Genomic DNA, 18,205 nt, shown 5'->3' with positions numbered 1-18,205 from the left:
ATCCTCGCGAATGACCGCGCGGTTCCGTGCTGCATCTCTACTTCCCCTCTTAGAGTCTCGCGTGTTGCTTTAGAAACAGCAAATAGGCCTGCATGGAAAGCAATTAGGCGTTGATTCTCGAAAGGAGATCGTTTCTTTTTCGTTTTCGTACTTCCATTTTTAATTTTCTCTTCAACGTTCGTCTTCGGTCCGCCGAAATTTTCAAATGTTCATCCTTCTTCCGTGTCCCCTTTTTCCTCTCCTCATACTTTTCTTTTCATCTAATTACTATTAGTAATCCTAACGGAGTACTCTATAATTATACATTTACTCATTACATTTATTATAATAATAGCCGATAGAAATATCACATGTGATCACCTACTAGACTCGTTACACGAGTACTCGCTAACTCCGTTGGTACAAAACGAGTCGAGCCTCCGAGTGTTTCCAAGTCAGCGGCGAACCACTCGACTGTTGGAAGTCGCGGCGTGTAAATTAGTCCCGATACTCTGGAAGGATGTTTGGTATTTTCTTCTTATTCTGTTTCGTCATCCTCTATTATATATATATATATTCGTTTCCGTCTTCTAAATTTTCTTTCCATTTTTTCTTTTTTTTTGCGTTTTCTATTTTTCTCACGTTTGCGTTCCCCACTATTCTATATTTTTCTGTTACTTTTTCGTGTTTTCAACGATTCGTCGAAGTACAGGTTCCTAGTAATCGTATACAATACATTTTGCTCGGCGGTTGATCCGCGAGACTCCTCTTCCGGTCGACCTCGCGCTCGGCTGAATTCGAAAAACGTGTACCCGGATTAATTGCGCTTGTTCGTGAAACACGCGAGCACCCGTGCCCGAGTTCAGCTCGACGCGTCACGTTCGTTCGACGGGCCACGAAGTACAAGGGTGGAGGTGTTCGCGGAGGTGTTCGCGGACATTCGCGGAGGTCGAGGGAGGCTTGGCGGCGATGACGACTCCGAGAAGAACGACGTCGGAATATGTTACCTCGACGAGGTGATCGATAACCCATGCCAACGAGCCGATACAGCACCGAACATACTTGTCCATCAGTCCTTTAAGGATCGTCTTGGATGCGATTACAAGATCAATGACGTTTCCTTGTGTAGCAACGCTATCTACTCTGTCCGAACAAATTTTGCGTCCGAAATGTACGATCGTGAAGAAACGTACTACTTACTGTTATTTCACTGTATTTTAATGGCAACATTTTCTAGTTAGGAACAATATATTGTATAGGAACTGATTAATAATGTAATCACTAGTCACTATGAATAAGGGAAAAGACAATTTGTTTCTCTCCAGATCCGATTCATTCGTGCGTCACAGTGGAACGGAGTGTTAAATTAAACGGTAATCTTAAACAGTAAAACACGAATGGTAATTTTTCAGTATACCTTGTCGATCGGATTCCCGTCTGTGTATAAAGTCTTCTCATTGATAGTCACGAGTTTTTACTTTCAATACCAGTGGAATTAATTGGGACGTTCTTTACAAGCGAGACACTCTGTATATTAGAATCATAGTTATATATTAATTTTAACGATTTAAGAGTAGGTAGAACAATTTCATGAGTCCGGGATTACCTGTCACCTTTGCGAGGAAACGGAGAAGTAGCAGACACAGCGTTTATAGAAAAAGTAGAACAACAAGAAGAAGAAGAAGAAGAAGAAGAAGAAGAAGTAACGTCGAGAGAAAGGAGCAACGGCTGCGCAAGCGCATTCGTCGTTTATTATAATTACTCTCCTGAATGGCAAAAAAAGCTGCGATTACAAGACTCTTCGCTTGCTTAATCTCGTTTTCTATCTTTCTCCGATTCCCTTACACACCTCTTTTAATCTCTCTCTCTCTCTCTCTCTCTCTCTCTCTCTCTCTCTCTCTCTCTCTCTCTCTCTCTCTCTCTCTCTCTCTCTCTCTCTCTCTCTCTCTCTACTTTTGTAGCACATGCGTCACTTTTGCCCTTTTCTTATTTCTTCCTTTTTTTTTTTGGTTTCTTTAGTTCGTTCCGCTTTATCGTAATACAAAATACTCGCTTAAAGTTTCTCCACGTCTTTTAACGCGCAGGATCACACGTAATAAATCACATTATCATAATACGTTTAATATTCACAATTATACAAATAGAGATGTATACACAACGAGGTACAGAATTGCAGAAAATAATTACACAGACCCACGTTCGATCATCAATTCACGCTGCGCTTCGTTCCATCTCGCGCCCATAATCCAGCCACGCGATCAAGCTCGTACCCATCATTCGTAACACGCGCCCATCGTTCGCTCCTCACTGCGCACAATATAATTATTAATATACCTAGAACACACCGCGTACGTTTCACGTACAAGAAGAAACACGTCAATAATCGACAGTTAATCGTGGCTAAAACATAGAGCGCGGTCGCATGCCTGTATAAAATCCCTAGAAATACTATTATTATATCCTATCATGAATCGTATTGGATGACGATAGTGACTATGCGGGTGACTGTTGGGTCGCTTTCCTTTCCCGAAGCCTACTTCTCGGACTCGCGCCGGGAGACACGCCACCTCTTGGAGAACAACCTTCGAACCACAATCTGGGATCGACCATTACTCCCTCGTTCATTCCTGTGGCTCGCGGTGAATTAACCCTTCGAACGCTAAGAAACAGACGCTAGGCTAGGCTGAGTAATTTTTCATTTTCAATGCAAAGTCTAAAGTCGATCGTATCTAAAATTAAATTTGGCTTCCCAGCGCGCAAAGGGTTGAACGTGTCATCTGACCCGAAGGAATTCTCGGAGCAAGGACCTCGAACATTTGATTACGGCTGAAATCGTTCTGTTCCTTATTAATTAGGCCTCGTGGAGGACCAATCTTGCAGCTCGTTGGTTGAATGATATCTTCTGAAAAGCGAGTTTCTAACGGAATGCATTGTTCGCTTCTCTACAATCCATTCTCTCTCCCACCCTCTCTCTCTCTCCCTCTCTCTCTCTCTCTCTCTCTCTCTCTCACTCTCTCCCCCTCTCTCTCATTCTCTCTCTCTCTCTCTCTCTCTCTCTCTCTCTCTCTCTCTCTCTCTTTCTCTCTGCTACATCTTATGCGTTGTAACCGAATTTCTCTGCTCGGAGCTTTCCATCGAATTCCCTTTTCGCTGTTATCCCGTTCCTTTTTCCACCCGTTCGAGACTCGCGTGTATACACGAGTACCTACACGCGTGGGTCCAATGCGGTCGCGTCGCGGACCACCCTTACTTTTTTCAATATTCCCCCGAGCGTGTGCCTTGTGTTTTCTGGTATGTGCATGTGTAAACTTACGTATTTCTCCGTTTCGTTCCTTTTTATCCGCGTGTACCGTGTTCTGCCGGTGGTATCAAGAGACTCGTGTCACTGTTAGCGTATCGCACATCGTGTCTTGTACCTGTTTTACTCTCGCGTATATCTTTCGATTTTCTGTTCCGATGCCGCGCCAACAAATAAACGCGTCTAGTGTCGCGATGTACCTCCCCCTGGATCCCATGATAGATTTCGACCACTTCCTTCTTCGGAAACGTTCTTCTCGCAGGTATTGTGCGCGCTGTTTTTGTTCTTGTGTGTAAATGTATGTTTCCGTGTATGTGTGTGTGCATGTGCATAGCAGTGTAAGATGAAATTAAAGACACGGAGAAGGACGGACGCCTCTTAATACACTGCGCCCACTGTGTGATCTTTTTTTCTTTTTTTTTGTTCTTTGTTTTACTTAACTCGTTGCACGATTTTTACAAGTCTTTAAATGCCAAAGGTCACTTTTTAAAAATATAGGTATCTCTCTCTCTTTCTCTTCCTCCCACTCGTAAATGTCACATGTCTCATCACCCTTCTGCTTCGTTTGTTTCGTACGTGCCTTTCATGTTTCTCCTTTTCACGTATTTTTTCCTTCTTTTTTTCTATCGATCGATTCTTGCCTCACGAACTAATCTCTCTTTCTCTCCCTCCCTTTCGCTCGTATAGTCATACAAAACCATCTGACGCTCAGCAGTTACCCTAAAAATCATCGTTCTCTTCTTCATTATTTAATTAAATCTCTCCTAAAGACGAAATTCCCTAAAAATAACGTTAATTCCTTAATCGGCACGTCGCCAGTCCTCGCTTCGTATCGCGTTCATTTTGCTTCTCTGTTGCACGATACCCCTCTCGTCGACTCGGGCGACAAATATCGAACACGTGAGATCGAATTCAAACGAAGTGTCGATCGACAGTTCTCCGGATTTCGCTTGGGAATCAAAGTCAGAACGTACTTATTTATAAAAAACTAGAAACTATCGAGAGGAAACGATCCGTTCTACTATTATACACGTTTTCATCGGAGCGATTCGTCTTCGAATGGAGACATCGATCTCGTACAAAGAGACCTTCCCTTTCTTCTCTCCATTTCTCAACTTCTATCTAATTGTCTGTTTGCTCCACTTAATTCGTTTACTTATCCTTTGGTTGCGTGTTTCTCCCGAACCGTCGTTCCAGCCATTTCACTCGATCGCTCTCTTTCTCACGCTCGTCCATTCACACACTGGCCACCTCTCTTTCATTTAAAGCCCTACTACAATTTGCAGTTACTATACAACACGACCGAAAATAGCTCAGACCACAATTAATACAATCGTTACGAATCGTGTCGCGTCTATCCGTCTCGTGAACACCGCTTCATCGACGATTCGCGTACGCTTTCATCCCCTTTCGTCCCCCCCCCCCCCCCCTCCACCTTCTTCTACCACGACCTGTTTTCCGACGTTCACCTTCCGAACTTATTGTACGCGAGTATCATAAAACACTTATATCCACTTATCGTACCTCGTACAACGATATAGCATCTTCTAAAAGGTTCCTTAGAGCTTCTCTTAGGTACTTACATCTCTATCTATGTATATCCACCTATCTATATTTATAGACTTTACATATAATAACTCTTTTAAATCCCCCCTCCCCCCACCCAGAACCCTTTGATCTCTCATTCTTTCATTCTTTTCATTCTTGCAAGCCTCTTTCCTCCCTTCGATCTATTTTTCTGCCTATCTAAGGTATCTATCTAACGGGCTAGCTATCCATCTATCTATCTAAACTTCTAACTACCACTTATTAGTTCTCGGGGTGCCGGCCCGTTTCGCGTTTTATCTTGCTCGTTATCCTCGCTTCTCTCTTTAATTACATGTACTCTACCGCTCTGTCCTTTCGGATTCTCCTTCTGCGATGCTTTAGCGCGTTCGTACGTAGTAAACGCGTTCGAGTTTAAAACAACGCGGGCACTCGCGTCCGCGAACGTTCATTACGTATAATCGTTAATCGTACGTATATCATATCCTATGTACAGTGTTTCGTTGGTCGCCGTGACGGAAACACGCGAAACGCCTCGTCGTAAGGATCAACCCGTCACGATTCCACTTCCTCCCTGTTCTCCGCATGGCTCCTCGTCGAGAGATTCGTTGGTCGCGCAACAGGGTGCCACGGAAGGGACGAAGATCGCGCGAGCCGTTTCGACATATTCCGATCTCGAGCAGCGTAGGAGGATCTAGCGAAATGTAGGCTCCAGGGTGCCTTCTGATTGCAACGTAACGCGCAACGTAACGCGCAACGTAACACGAAATGCGTCGCAAATCCGCGTGGTGTTATGTGTTGTCGAGAGACGTTACTATCACGCGTTGCGTTACATTCGTCCGGACGTACCCTGAGACCGTGGTCATACTGGACACGAACGCGAACGATCCTTTAGAAGTCGTCACCGTGAAGACCATTCGTCGTGCAGCGGCGCTTTCTAAAGTGGACGATAGCTCGCGCTCATTTGCACCCGTTGTGACCACCACAAGTTGATAAGGTGAGCGCCGTCGTGATCGAGTGACACAAGCACCGTTTCCGTATATCCTCGTTTCGCCGCTCTCGCCTACCAGAGACGAAGAAATCAAATTGAAAAAAGTATATCGAGAAAAAAGAGCGGTCGGGGCGTCCTTTGTGCTCGGGGCGCCGCGCGATACCTCGCTGTATATGGCTATCAAAAAGACATCTGGCTTCTCGTTATCCTCGTTATCCTAAGTCCTTGTAAATGCTGTATATATATATATATATATTTATTTTATTTATAATTATCCGTGAACATGGTAACAAATAATAAAACACTGACAAAAATTGCACAATATACAAACTTAGTGTTTTTGCTCTCTCTCTCTCTCTCTCTCTCTCTCTCTCTCTCCCTCTCTCTCTCTCTCTCTCTCTCTCTCTTTCTCTCTCTCCCACTTTCTCTCTCCCACTTTCTCTCGATTATACACTCGCTCTATTTCATTTACGCTCGCTCACTTACTCGTTTTCTCTCTCTCTCTCTCTGTCTCTCTCTTTCTCTCCCTCTCCCTCTCTTTCTTTCTTTCTCACGCTTTTGCTTCTTATACTCTCCGGTGGATTCGTTTGGAACCACGTGTCTGTTTTCATTGAAGACCCCGCCCCAACCCCCCAGACCTTTGCAATGACCCCCGAAATCAGTTTTTTCGAACACATTCTCGCGGGGAAGAAAGAAAAACAAAATACATGGTTCGCTCACGCGCACGCAAATCTCGACGTAGCCACGTAAAACTGACGCAAAAGAATGAACAAAAAGTAAAACTTGTAGAGAAATGAAGAGATACACAGGTATGCCACAGACATCGAATAACGCGCACACATACACACGCAGCCACACGCGCGCGCGAACCGCATCGATGCTCTCATGTCAGTCAGGCTTACTTGGTAGGTACGGTACCCATTACGTTCTACGTGCGTTATCAATTAATTTATTTGGCCACTGAACATTTAAAATTTAGTTTTCATCCGTTTTTTCTTTTCTTTTCTTATTTATCCCACTTTAAATCTTCGTTTATGCCCGCCAGCTCGGCCGCTGTGCGCGCCATTACGCGCTCATCAGGTAAGATTAGTCTTCTTAAGCGGTAAACTCCTCCTCCGTCTTGCTTCGCTCGTCTCTTCGGAATTTAATAATTTTATGTTTATTACTCTATAACTTTATCTTTTTTTTTCTTTTATCTTCTACTACTCTACTTTTGTTCGCATTTCGTTCGATGAGCGATCTACGATCCATTCGTTCGTTCAGTTCCCGGATACAATACGTGTTTCACGCAAATACTGCGTCACCTCGTCGTTCGTGTTTCATTCTCAATGAATTATTTTCCCTGTCCCTCTTTCTCCTCTTATCTATCGACTGGTTTTTCTTTTTTTCTTTCTCCTTTTTATTTCTTCGTATCGTTTGCGTTAGCCCTGCTCTGTGCACTACTCCTACGGCGACTTCGATTCCGTTCGTCCGGTCGGAAATCGATGATTAGCGGGACAACGGTGCGTCGCGATCGGCAGGTTCGTATCGTTCCACGTGACACGCATGTGTGCGTGTGTCTGTGACAGACACGAATTTGCGGATGCACAGCGATCGCAGAGGATCGTGGGAACGCCGTCCACCTTCCGCGGTTTAACGCGCGCGCGCACTAGAGGGGGTAGCGTGCTCGACGGGCGACTCTGACGCGTGGAAACGGTTCTAGAGCTTTGTGCGGAATGTTGCCCGTTTTATACTTTGTATAACCCCTTATGTATAACAATATATTGTTTCGGTGAGTAAGACGAGAATATTAAAAAATATATATATATTTATCATTTATTTCTGTTGAGCCTCCGACAAGAATCATCGCTCGCCGCGTCGGGACACGCCGCCACCCCCGCCGTTGCCGCACGCGTTCATGTTCACGCGTGAAACGAAGAGCAAAACGGTCAGCTACTAAAGCAATCGTACAAAAGTACAAAGTCGGATTCTCGTATATATTTTTCTGCGCTTTTTTTTCTTTTTTTTTTTTTTTTTTCTTATTTCCCCCGCTTACTTTTGTTCAGAAATCATAGGATGCGCGCCACTACGAAAGAAGCCCTGTGCGGTCGAATTTTTCTAAGGGAAGAAATCAAGGTTCCACGCGGCTGCTCCCTTTCTTTTTTTTTTTAATAAAAATTGCACGTGATCGTTCCTCGATGGATAAAACGGTCGAATGGTGAAAAGAATGTTCCGGTTCACGTTCGCTGCGGGCGAGCTGAGCTAGCGGAAACAGAGCCACGGCCGTAAGGGCGGTCAGGGGCTGGATGTCGAACGATGGCACGCTCCCGATATAATTCGCACTGTAAATTCGAGATTAGCGGGTAAACTTTGCCTCCATTGAAACTGGCCGAAATCACGTATTCAATTACCGATTCGTCCTCTCGTCCATCCTCCCAGAGCCCTTTCCGCGTCCTCCTTACAACAGCCCATGCGCGAAGATCTCGCGTTGCGCTAGGTCGCGGACACAATTTCGATTATTGCCAAGAGATCGAAGCTCAAAAGCGTTATGCATGTCTTCCGCCCACCACGGATAGGTTTCCTCGATGCACCAAAGAGAAAGGGAGAGTACGCGTGCACGTAGATAATAACGGATACGTGTCTGTGAATGAGAAGAGAGGAGAGAAATGAAGGGAACAGGGAATAACGTTTTGGCACCGACAGACGTATTATTGTCCTCCGGGTTTCCTTGACTTTCGTTCGAATCTAAACTCGTCGCCTTTCAAACATTGGATTATCATCTTCTTCTTCTACTTTTTTTTCTCAGTGCAGTTTCTTTTTTTTTTTTTTTTTTTGTTTCTCTTGCGTTACTTCTAAGGTCAGTTAAGGGTTCGAAAATTCGACCGTTTTACGAGAGGCAGACGGCTTACAAAAATCCACGCGAACCGCACACCGTTGTCGCCAGACGATTCCTTTCGTCCCTCCCCCATTCCTGTCTTCGAGGCAGCCGTTCGACAGAGGCTGCTCGGTATCTCCGACGGTGTTTGCGATGATCTTAGAATTTAATGAATTGGCAGTGATTTACGTCCCGAACGAGACCCGTCGCGTTCTCCTCCAACTGCTCATCCCGGAGACTTCGTTTCTAATTGCATCAATTCGAACAGTTTGATCCGTTCACGGTCGTTCGTCGTTCCATCTGCTGTCTCTGTTGCCAGTCTGTCACGCGAAAGAAAACACCGTCGGAACTTCATCCAGCCTTGTTACTCTCCTCCTGTTTCTACTCTCATTTTTTTGGCTTTTTTCTTTCACTTTTTCTTTTATTTTGTTTTCTGTTCGACCGACCGAACTGCCCCGAAGAACGCAACGAAGAACTCGCGCCATTTTCAGGTTACAATTTCCCATTGCAACCCGCCGATTATTTACGAAGCGAATTTACTTTCCGAACGATGCGACCACGCAGCTGATCGTCTATCATCCCTCGATCCGATCGATTTTTATACTTTCTAGAAAACGGCCACCGGTGAAAATGGTCGTCCTCCGCCGATCGTTTCACTCATCATCGATTCCCTGTCGTAGACGCGATATAACCCGGCGAGCATCGAACGATCGACGATTACTGTGACGGAAACGGCGGACTCCTGGTGTGTGGCCGTCTATCGCGGTGGATCGTCGACGATCGGCTTCGAGGTGGATCGCCGTGGTCTTAGAAGAAACGGCCTTAGAAGAAACGCGGTCACGCGTAGCCCGCGTCGCTCGCGAGCCTGGCGTGTCCTCGGGGAGGAAGGAGCCTCGTCCGTCGGTCCTGGACTGTTCCGCGCGTGGAGGACCGCTCGCGGTGGCGATCGATTACACGTGTCTCTTCATGTGGAGGGCTAAGTGATCGCTGCGAGAAAAGCATCGGTCACAGTGCCGGCACTTGAACGGCTTCGCGCCGGTGTGCTTGCGGTAGTGGCGCGTCAGCTCGTCGGAGCGCGCGAACCGCCACTCGCAACCCTCCCAGCTGCACTTGTACGGCTTCTCTCCTGAAACGAAACCGAACGAACCGGTTAGTGGCTGCGCGGTTTACATTCGTCAAGAACATTTTTAGAAGATTGTTTCTTATTTTTCCTTAACCCCTTTGGCCTCGATTTACGTCTCTGGCACGTTTTACGTTTCCCATACCAAAACCTAGAATCACGTGCCAGAGACGTTACGCAATTTGAGAAGCTACCTTACAATTTAACTTTTTAACACGCGGGGCATAAGTTCTAACAAGACATTGTAAGCTAAGGGGTACCAAGTTTGAACTCGAGCCAATTCGTTTGTTTATAGCGGTAAGGTATGTGACTGGTATACTACTAATATACTATTCATTTTTATTATAATTCATCTTTGTAATTTTCTGCTTTTCTTTATTGCAATCTAATACCTTTAAAAATATCTAGAATTATGTACGTTAAAAATATATTCACTTTGTGCAAATATTTTAGTTTTAAGTTTATATAAAATGTCTTATTTCTAATCACTATATATATATCAAGAATCGAATGAAATTAAATGATATTGATATGGAAAATTTCTTTTCTTTTAAACGTATGTTATAGGGTTAATTAACATTTTGAGTGTTAGACGGGACCGCTTATTGACAAAGATTGCAAAACTCGACACTGGATCATAGGACCGTAGCTTCGTATGTACGCACCCCGACCAGGTAGCCCAAAGACGTTCAACGTACGACATGCACCCGACATTTTAACACTGTTACGATTGGACGAATTCATTTTTCATTTAACATATGCCACTGACTAATACAGACTCCCTAGATTAGCAGCTAGTATATGTATAAAGAGCGAATATATTAGCCTCGAGAGATATTAAAAATAAGAACTCGGAATAAAAACACATGCGAAACAGCACAATCAAAAAATATCACAAGTTGTAAGTTAGTACCATCCAAAGTTCTCGTCGATTGATTGCAACTTGATCGTAACAACTTAATTGTTACTTAACTTATTCAAGACGAGATATTTTATGGAATCCATCTTCAGGAGCGAAAATTTCTTTTCGTTCATATTAATTATTTTTAGTAGAAAAACTGTTTGCGATAACAATTTCTCACCCTCTATTATTATTTTTAATACTAATACTGTTCTAACACACTGTGTATGATTTTATTCCCACGACTACTCTTTTATTAATGACTATTAATTTAAATTTAGTTTCAAAAAACATACGGTGTGTTGTGTCTCATTTTACTTCGGAAAATCACAGTACACAACGTGTGCTGCTCGTCTCGAATGGGTTAAGAAAAATATATGGAGTGTGGCGGCCTTTCGACTATCGCCACTAGAGGGACAGCACAGCCTACAATTTCCTGAAAGTACTCGCTAGCCTCTCCTTTCTAATATATAGAAGTTCTGAACTGTCCCTAATATCCCAGCGTCTAAGGCAGGGTCTGCTAGGAAGCCTTACTGATGAGTCCACTAGCAGGCCCAGGACGAAACGTTCTTCCCCTCTCTTTTCCTTCCTTTCTTTCTTCCTCCTTTATTCTATAGCTACACGAAGCATGCCGCTTCAGGAGTATGAGCAATTTATGACCTATATTCAATATCTGTTATTACATATATATTACATGGCAGATGAGTTCTTACGAGTTGAATACCTTGGTCAAATTTTTTCAAAACCTTAAATATCTTACAAACGTATTTATTAATTTTATTCCACTAATATGCTTTGAAAGCCTCGTTAAGATATGATATACATACTGATACTTTTAATCCTTTATGTAACCGGATACTATCACAGCTGAAGTGACTCACGCATATCGAGGAATGTTATTTGAATAATCTTGATATGCATTTTGAAAATAGCATTCAATTGTAGCAATAATAATGGCGAAGGAGTCCTTACTTGGGTCAGAATTTCCCTTTTTTTCGTAACAATAGTTAATAACATCATTAATCGAATTTTTAATTTTTAGTCCCTAGTTTTCCATTTCCACCGTTTTAAAGAACGAATTAAAACTTATTCGTGAGAAGCTACACTTCACTTCTGTTCAATCTTCTGCAGAAATTGATAGAGATAGAGCATTTTTATATTTCATAAAGCAACTTTTTATCAGGAGCATTTTTTTCAAAGAGCAACTTTATCATTAAGAACATTATCATATTTCGGGTAGAACAATTTCCACCGAATTGCGAAAATTTCTATCGACACTTATCAAACGTGGAAGTTATATCCTATTCTAGTCCACGTTTATTTTCATTTCACACACTAAATTGGTCCGGCGTGTGTATTTAGTGTACGTGCACCACTTGAGCTTAATTTATTATTTGTTCTGATAAAAGATTATCCTATCTTTTATTTTAATATAACCATCCAACTATGGTATACTAAAAGAGAAAAACAGTTCTTGAATGATTTCTTATATTTCATTAGTCACGCAACGAATTAACTAAAGGCGGATGATAAAGAATATACAAAGCAGAACAGTAAAACACTATTTATCCTTATCATCGTCGACATTCTAATAAACTCGACACGTACGCCAACGTTCGTAAATTGCCAATATCCAACGGCACAATGCACAAAATGGGGGGGCTGCGCGCGGATAAATTTGATTATTCTATACGCAAGAGCCGTCTCGACCTTAAAATTACTAATACCGACGGAGGTATATAAAACTTCACGTATATAAAATTCACCCGACTGGCGGATCGACGATAAAACATTGGACGGCGAAGGTGGCACGTGTGCCGCGACAAGGGATGATCGTGGAACGGCTGGCGCATTATTAACCCGTAAATAATCTATTCGGTAATATGGAAAGAGGCTGACGTTGATGAGACCGCGTTACGGGACAGGAAACGTGACCACGCCACCTGTGGCGCTTTGTCGTCGCGTTTACTAAACTGAGAGGGGTTTGCAATATGAAAAAAGAGAAAGGAACGCATGGCTAAAAAAGCAAGGGGAACGATCGATACGCGAATACTTCATCGTTGAAAGAAGAAGCGATATTAACTGTCTCTTTATTTTTTATATAACATAAAATTTGTTAAATGAGAACGTTGAGATATACCCGTGAATGTTTGCGAGGTTTCCTGAGGCGACTTTCGGTAAATAAAGTATCACCTAAAATGGAAGAAGTAGAGTGGAAAGGACTTGGAAATATCTGAAAGACCTTAGAGCTTGCTATTAAGGCATGAAAAACTTGGAGACTTTGTCTTGGCGGATTTACCGAGGCGCCAGCACTTTGGAAGGCAGCTTTGAAGATTGAAGTTGCTCGGCGACTTCGATGATAGTTGTTTAAAGCTTCAGGAACGGTTGATCGCGGGTTTACAGAGAAGCGGTACAATCGGAAGGAACTTTTTGTTCTTTTAAAGGAGACAAGCTGCTTCCCGTTGGACGCGTGCTCGCGCCTCTAATCAGAACGGAGTGTACACTGTTCCTTCATAAAAACGGAAATAAAGGGGAGCGTGATGGCGACAGCGCGCGCGGGGATGAGGCGATATAAATGCGCGTATAAAACCGCGGTGTAAAACGTTTGACATCTACATCGCTCGACCCTAAACTTAATGAATTAAAAAAAGGAGAGAGGACGAAGCGCGGCGGCGAAAACGAGAGCGCAACATTCGCGCGATGTGACGTTTTTATTGTCGCGTGGGTATTTGCACGGGGATGCTCCGCGTGTAATTTAGACGCGGTAATGCCTCGCTCGTGTGCTGCGATCTTAGAAAAAAAAGGTATCATTTATAATGGCGTTATTTCGCGTAGTCATTTAGCAGGAAACAAAGGATTTCTATTTTCTCTGTTTGTAATTTTTCAATACCAACAAAAAAGTATATTTTGCCGAGTAAATTACGGGTACAAGAGTTCTGTAAAAATCATTTTGCAAAAAAATAATTCTATTAGCAATAGCAATTGTCGTTACGTGTATTTAAAACGTCGGTTTGAATCAGAAAAGAAAAGGGAGTAGACAGTTTAGTTTCTAGTTCGTTTATCCGATTTATGAAATATAAAAGCTTCACGTTTCACTAATACTACACAAATCTTCCATCTTCCACCCCCTCGAAAAAAGGGGAAAATATATAACGTTATGCGCGAACCTTGCAACCACTTCCAGACCTGCCCTATAAAGCTCTGGCACTCTGCTTCATTCAATTTTACGAACACGTTTCGGTCGAACTTCAAATACACGCGAGCCCCTGTCGCGCGTAACTACCTCTCGCGCACAACGACGACGTCCGTGAAGCCATTCGTTACTACTTCCTTAATATTCCACCCCATCGCAGGGATCAATTCCTGCTAACGAATACGCGGGGAGAAACTTCCATCCGACACGACCTGGGTTACGAGTGACGTTTGCTCGACGGTAGGCGAGAAAGAACGAGGGGCTGGAGAAATTTATACTCCGCTCTGGATCCATATCCTGAAGTTGTTCCGGTAGGAGGTTTGCTCTTTTTCCATGAGTTTCTTCGCCGTGGCTCGCGACGACGACAAATCCAGCCGAAACGTGGCGACGCATAACCAAATCCGATCCGCCCCCGTACCCCTCGGAAGGGGTAGATGTCACGCTGTCGGCTGCTTCGACGGAGATAGCCACGACTTTTCCCAGGAAATACGGCCCTCACGTCCTCGTGTATCCTGCAGCGCGCGCGCGCCTTCGACTACTCTCGCGCGGACATCAGAGAAATGGCGGCACGGATCAGCGTCACCAAGCCGGCCGTGTGCCCGGCTAAAAATTGCCATCGCTCGTGCCGAAGAGGGGAATTCCGTGAACGATAGGGATAAACTGTCTTCGGGAGTGGCGCGGGGAATATATTCGCGAGGCTGCTGCGAATACATTACCAGGGCTTGCGTGGCGGACGGAAAAATTGGCGACTGCGATGGGGTAGGGCGTGTTTGCATGGAGAACGGTGGAACTCGAGTTCCGCTCTGTCGTTCGGTGACGTGACTCGGGTTGGGCTCGCTCTTGGCGCGTCGAGCGCTGATGAAAATGACATTCGCGGATTAAATTCGAGTTGCTTCCTCGATACTGTGTCGCCTCGCGATAACGCTTTCGAAATAACGCGTACGTAACACTTGCTGCGAATGATTAACTCTGGCGTTCCCTTATTATTCCCGCAAAAATTGTCAGGTGTGTCAGTGTGTACATATATGTTTGTATGTTTTTTGAGCTTGTAAGCGGAATAACAAATCTTTTTAAATTTACGTGTTAGGGGGGGTTTATGCTATGAAATCGATCTGTCGAAAACTCATTTTAATATGGTTCTCCTTAATTAAAGTGATTGGCCAACAAGTATATCAATAAATAATGTCAATAAATATTCACAGATGTCAAAACCATAATCTATCTAATAATATTATAGAATCATAAACGTACGTTCAATTTTTACATTTGTGTATTTTCAGGCTATTCTGACTACTTTATACCATTGTAATCTGGCAAGGTCTCTATTTTTGGAAAAACTTTTTAAATAATCGTAATAATCAATTAAAAAAATGGTAATATTCTGTTTCTGTTGAATGTTTGATTAGGAAAACAAACAATTTTTTGAACGTTCGAGCATAAATTTTAGACCCGCCTTCATAATTTAGCAATTCGGACGATCGTAATTATCGAGCTGGCAATTTTCGTCGCTGGTCTTCAGCAAAGCAACGAAATGTCATAATCACAATGCCATTACCCTTCCACCGTTATGATCCTCAGAGCGTATCTACGTGCACCAACTTTATCTCCGCGCAGAAACCTCCTATCCCTGCCTATGCACTCTCATTATTAGGACATTAGTCCCTCTCGATCAATAATGTACCTGCCATTCCATCCACTTTTCCCTCGACCACCGTGGAAATAGCTACCCCTATCCACCCCGAATCTAAAGCCCCAGTTGCGAGCTATGCAACGGGAAAAATTAACGGAACAATAACGTCCGTAATTAAACGAGCCAAACAAATGGAGAAGTGAAAGGTGAACAAAAAGAAAACATAGAAAAAAATCACTGGTTGACGCGTCGCGTGCGTAGGCCTCATCGAAAAGGAGAATTGTATTTCCAGTAACCATGGCGACTGCGTAACCCCATGAACAACCGCAGCCTGTGCGTCGCCCACCAGAGAGAGAGAGAGAGAGAGGGAGAGAGAATATCCACGCTTGTGCGTGTCACGGCGGAAACACGCCAGGTGGACGGGACGGAACGAGGTGTAGGTGCGTCGTGCATTGCGCGTTTTATGGCCGCATAATGGCCTCCCGGTGGTTCGTTACCACCTACGTAATAAAGCCATATTAAACAGAACGGCTTAAAGTGTTAACCTGCTCTGCCCCAACCCTGTTTCGAGTTTGTAACGAACGTTGCTAAACGAACGTTGCTATACGCTACCCTCCACTCCGTGAACCACCGCCTTTGTTTCGAGTATCCCCCGTCTGTTTGTCTCCCTCGTCAATGCGTTCCCACTGAGAGATCGGGTAATTTCTTTCTATGGTGGTAGACTTTACCTTTGGTGGTTTTGTTATATTTCAGACAGAATAATTGGTTGCTAGTAATCAGTAAATTTCGTTATATTCGCGAAGTTCGAAACGCTTCGGAAAATCGACGGACCGCGCTCGACGGGAGCTCAATATTCCTCCTCGCATTTTATCGAACCGTGACCTATACCATCGCGGAGCGAAACCGCCAGCGTACCTGCCACTGTAACGAATTCCCGTTCGCCGCCCTCGCTGCGTTTTATACACATTCTCCATAAATTCCGCGCAGATTCCGCGCAGTCCGAGCCGGGTATATGGGAACCGGAACGGGAGCGCACGGAGCGGCGTGGGACGCGGACGCCAGAAGCAGAAGCAGAAGCAGAAGCAGAAGCGGCTGGCTCCACGTAGTCCTCGAGGACGTTCGTGCCGTTCGGCGTAGGAACGATTTTTCTACGTCCTTCCCTCCATCTGACGTTCCTCGAGAGGTCTGAGTGGGTCGGTATTGCGTCGATATGTCAGTCTGTCCCTGGCAATGTGTGCTCGCCGTCTTTGCATTTTATTAAGTCCGTCGTCGGCCACGATGTATAGGATGCCTTCCGTCATGTCGGCCAGGGATAGGACAACCGGGAATTTATGGCGGTGGATTCCATCCACCTCGCCCCCTCGACTCTCTTTCTATTCCTCGACGCCCGTCCTCGAACACTTTACATCCGAACGCCGTTCCGCGCGAGGAACGTTTCGACGAGAGGTAACGCGTCTAATACCGTACGATGTACCGTGGATCCGCATCTGACGGATTCGAAGACGTCGAAACTTCCCTCCATCTCGTTCTTTTTCGTTCGTGCGCGTCACGGACGATCCCCAGGAACGAGAATCCACCGGATCGAAGGAAGTAAAATTTTTTACACGCTCTGACTGGCCAACGACGGATATTCCATCGGACCAGTGATATCCCAGCGAAGGAGATTGATTGAAAATCTGGGAATGACTTTCTCGCGCAAGGAATTTTTCCTCGTTCAAGCTCCCAAACTGGCGACAAGTTCCTGGATTTTGGATTTTCTTTCAGTCTCTTCCCGATTTTTCCTCCCAGATGCGAATGTTTCGATCGCGAAATTCCGAATGGCTCTCAAAGATGCAAGAAACGCGTAACGCCGAAATTTCCGTGAAATTTTCCCTCGAGATGCGATGGCCGACGCATATGACAGCGAGCGCGGCTCGTCAAATGAAACGGTTTACGTCACACTTCGCAGGGGGATAGGCGGCATTTCCTCGATTGCCACGTCGACGAAAAATGTCAAACAGCGCCGCGTGGAATCAACTGAAGTCGATACACACTCGTTGCGAAGTTTCATTCGTGCAAATTTTTATCAGAATTAAAAAATGTGGATCAAATAAAAACAATTTCAGCTCCTGTGTTCCACATAAATTTGACCAATCTTTATCGCGTATTTAAGTAATTAAGAGTGTAAAAACTTGTGCAAAGTGTACAATAGAAAATTTAGAGAAATTCTTATTTACTTTGCCAAGCATTTCAATTTGTAACGAAGATAAATCGGGAACTAATGTTCGAATAAATCTTGATTCGTTCTACTTGCGTTAACACAAAACGGACAGACAACGGAAGCGTTTAACCCTATCTTCGTACCACTGCAAAGAAAGAATGGCAAGAATCTTGTTAAATTTTATGTTGCTCAAAATAGCTTGCGACAACAATCGGAAAACTACGAATTCGTTAACGTATTTACTCCTTGAACATAAATGCTTTCAATATTCTTTTAACATAAAAGTTTGTAAAATTGATAGCTTTCGCCAGATCATTTCTTTTATGGGAAGATATTTCAACTTTTATTTTTTATTTTTTATCGCTGAAACTTCACTAACAAAATATAGTTAGTACGCGCTACGTTACAACGCGTGCCGTAAGATTCGCCGTAAAATTGGAGAACTTTTGTGTGTTCTCGGTTTAAGGAGAGAAAGGGGAACAATCGCGAAGGGA

General features: G+C 44.0%; 1 protein-coding gene across 1 annotated transcript in view; it reads right to left on the bottom strand.

The window, feature by feature from the left end:
• The window catches only part of LOC143429936 (Krueppel-like factor 6), a 519,442-nt gene that overhangs the window by 220,840 nt on the left and 280,397 nt on the right, over positions 1–18,205 (bottom strand). Inside the window, exon 6 of the mRNA XM_076905796.1 lies at positions 9,509–9,793. Coding sequence (XP_076761911.1) covers positions 9,618–9,793 — 176 coding nt within the window. The 3' untranslated portion in view covers positions 9,509–9,617. The remainder of the gene's footprint in view (positions 1–9,508; positions 9,794–18,205) is intronic.

Source organism: Xylocopa sonorina, chromosome 12 (assembly GCF_050948175.1).
Source record: "Xylocopa sonorina isolate GNS202 chromosome 12, iyXylSono1_principal, whole genome shotgun sequence".
NCBI lineage: Eukaryota > Metazoa > Arthropoda > Insecta > Hymenoptera > Apidae > Xylocopa > Xylocopa sonorina.
This window is presented reverse-complemented; position numbering and strand designations above follow the sequence as displayed.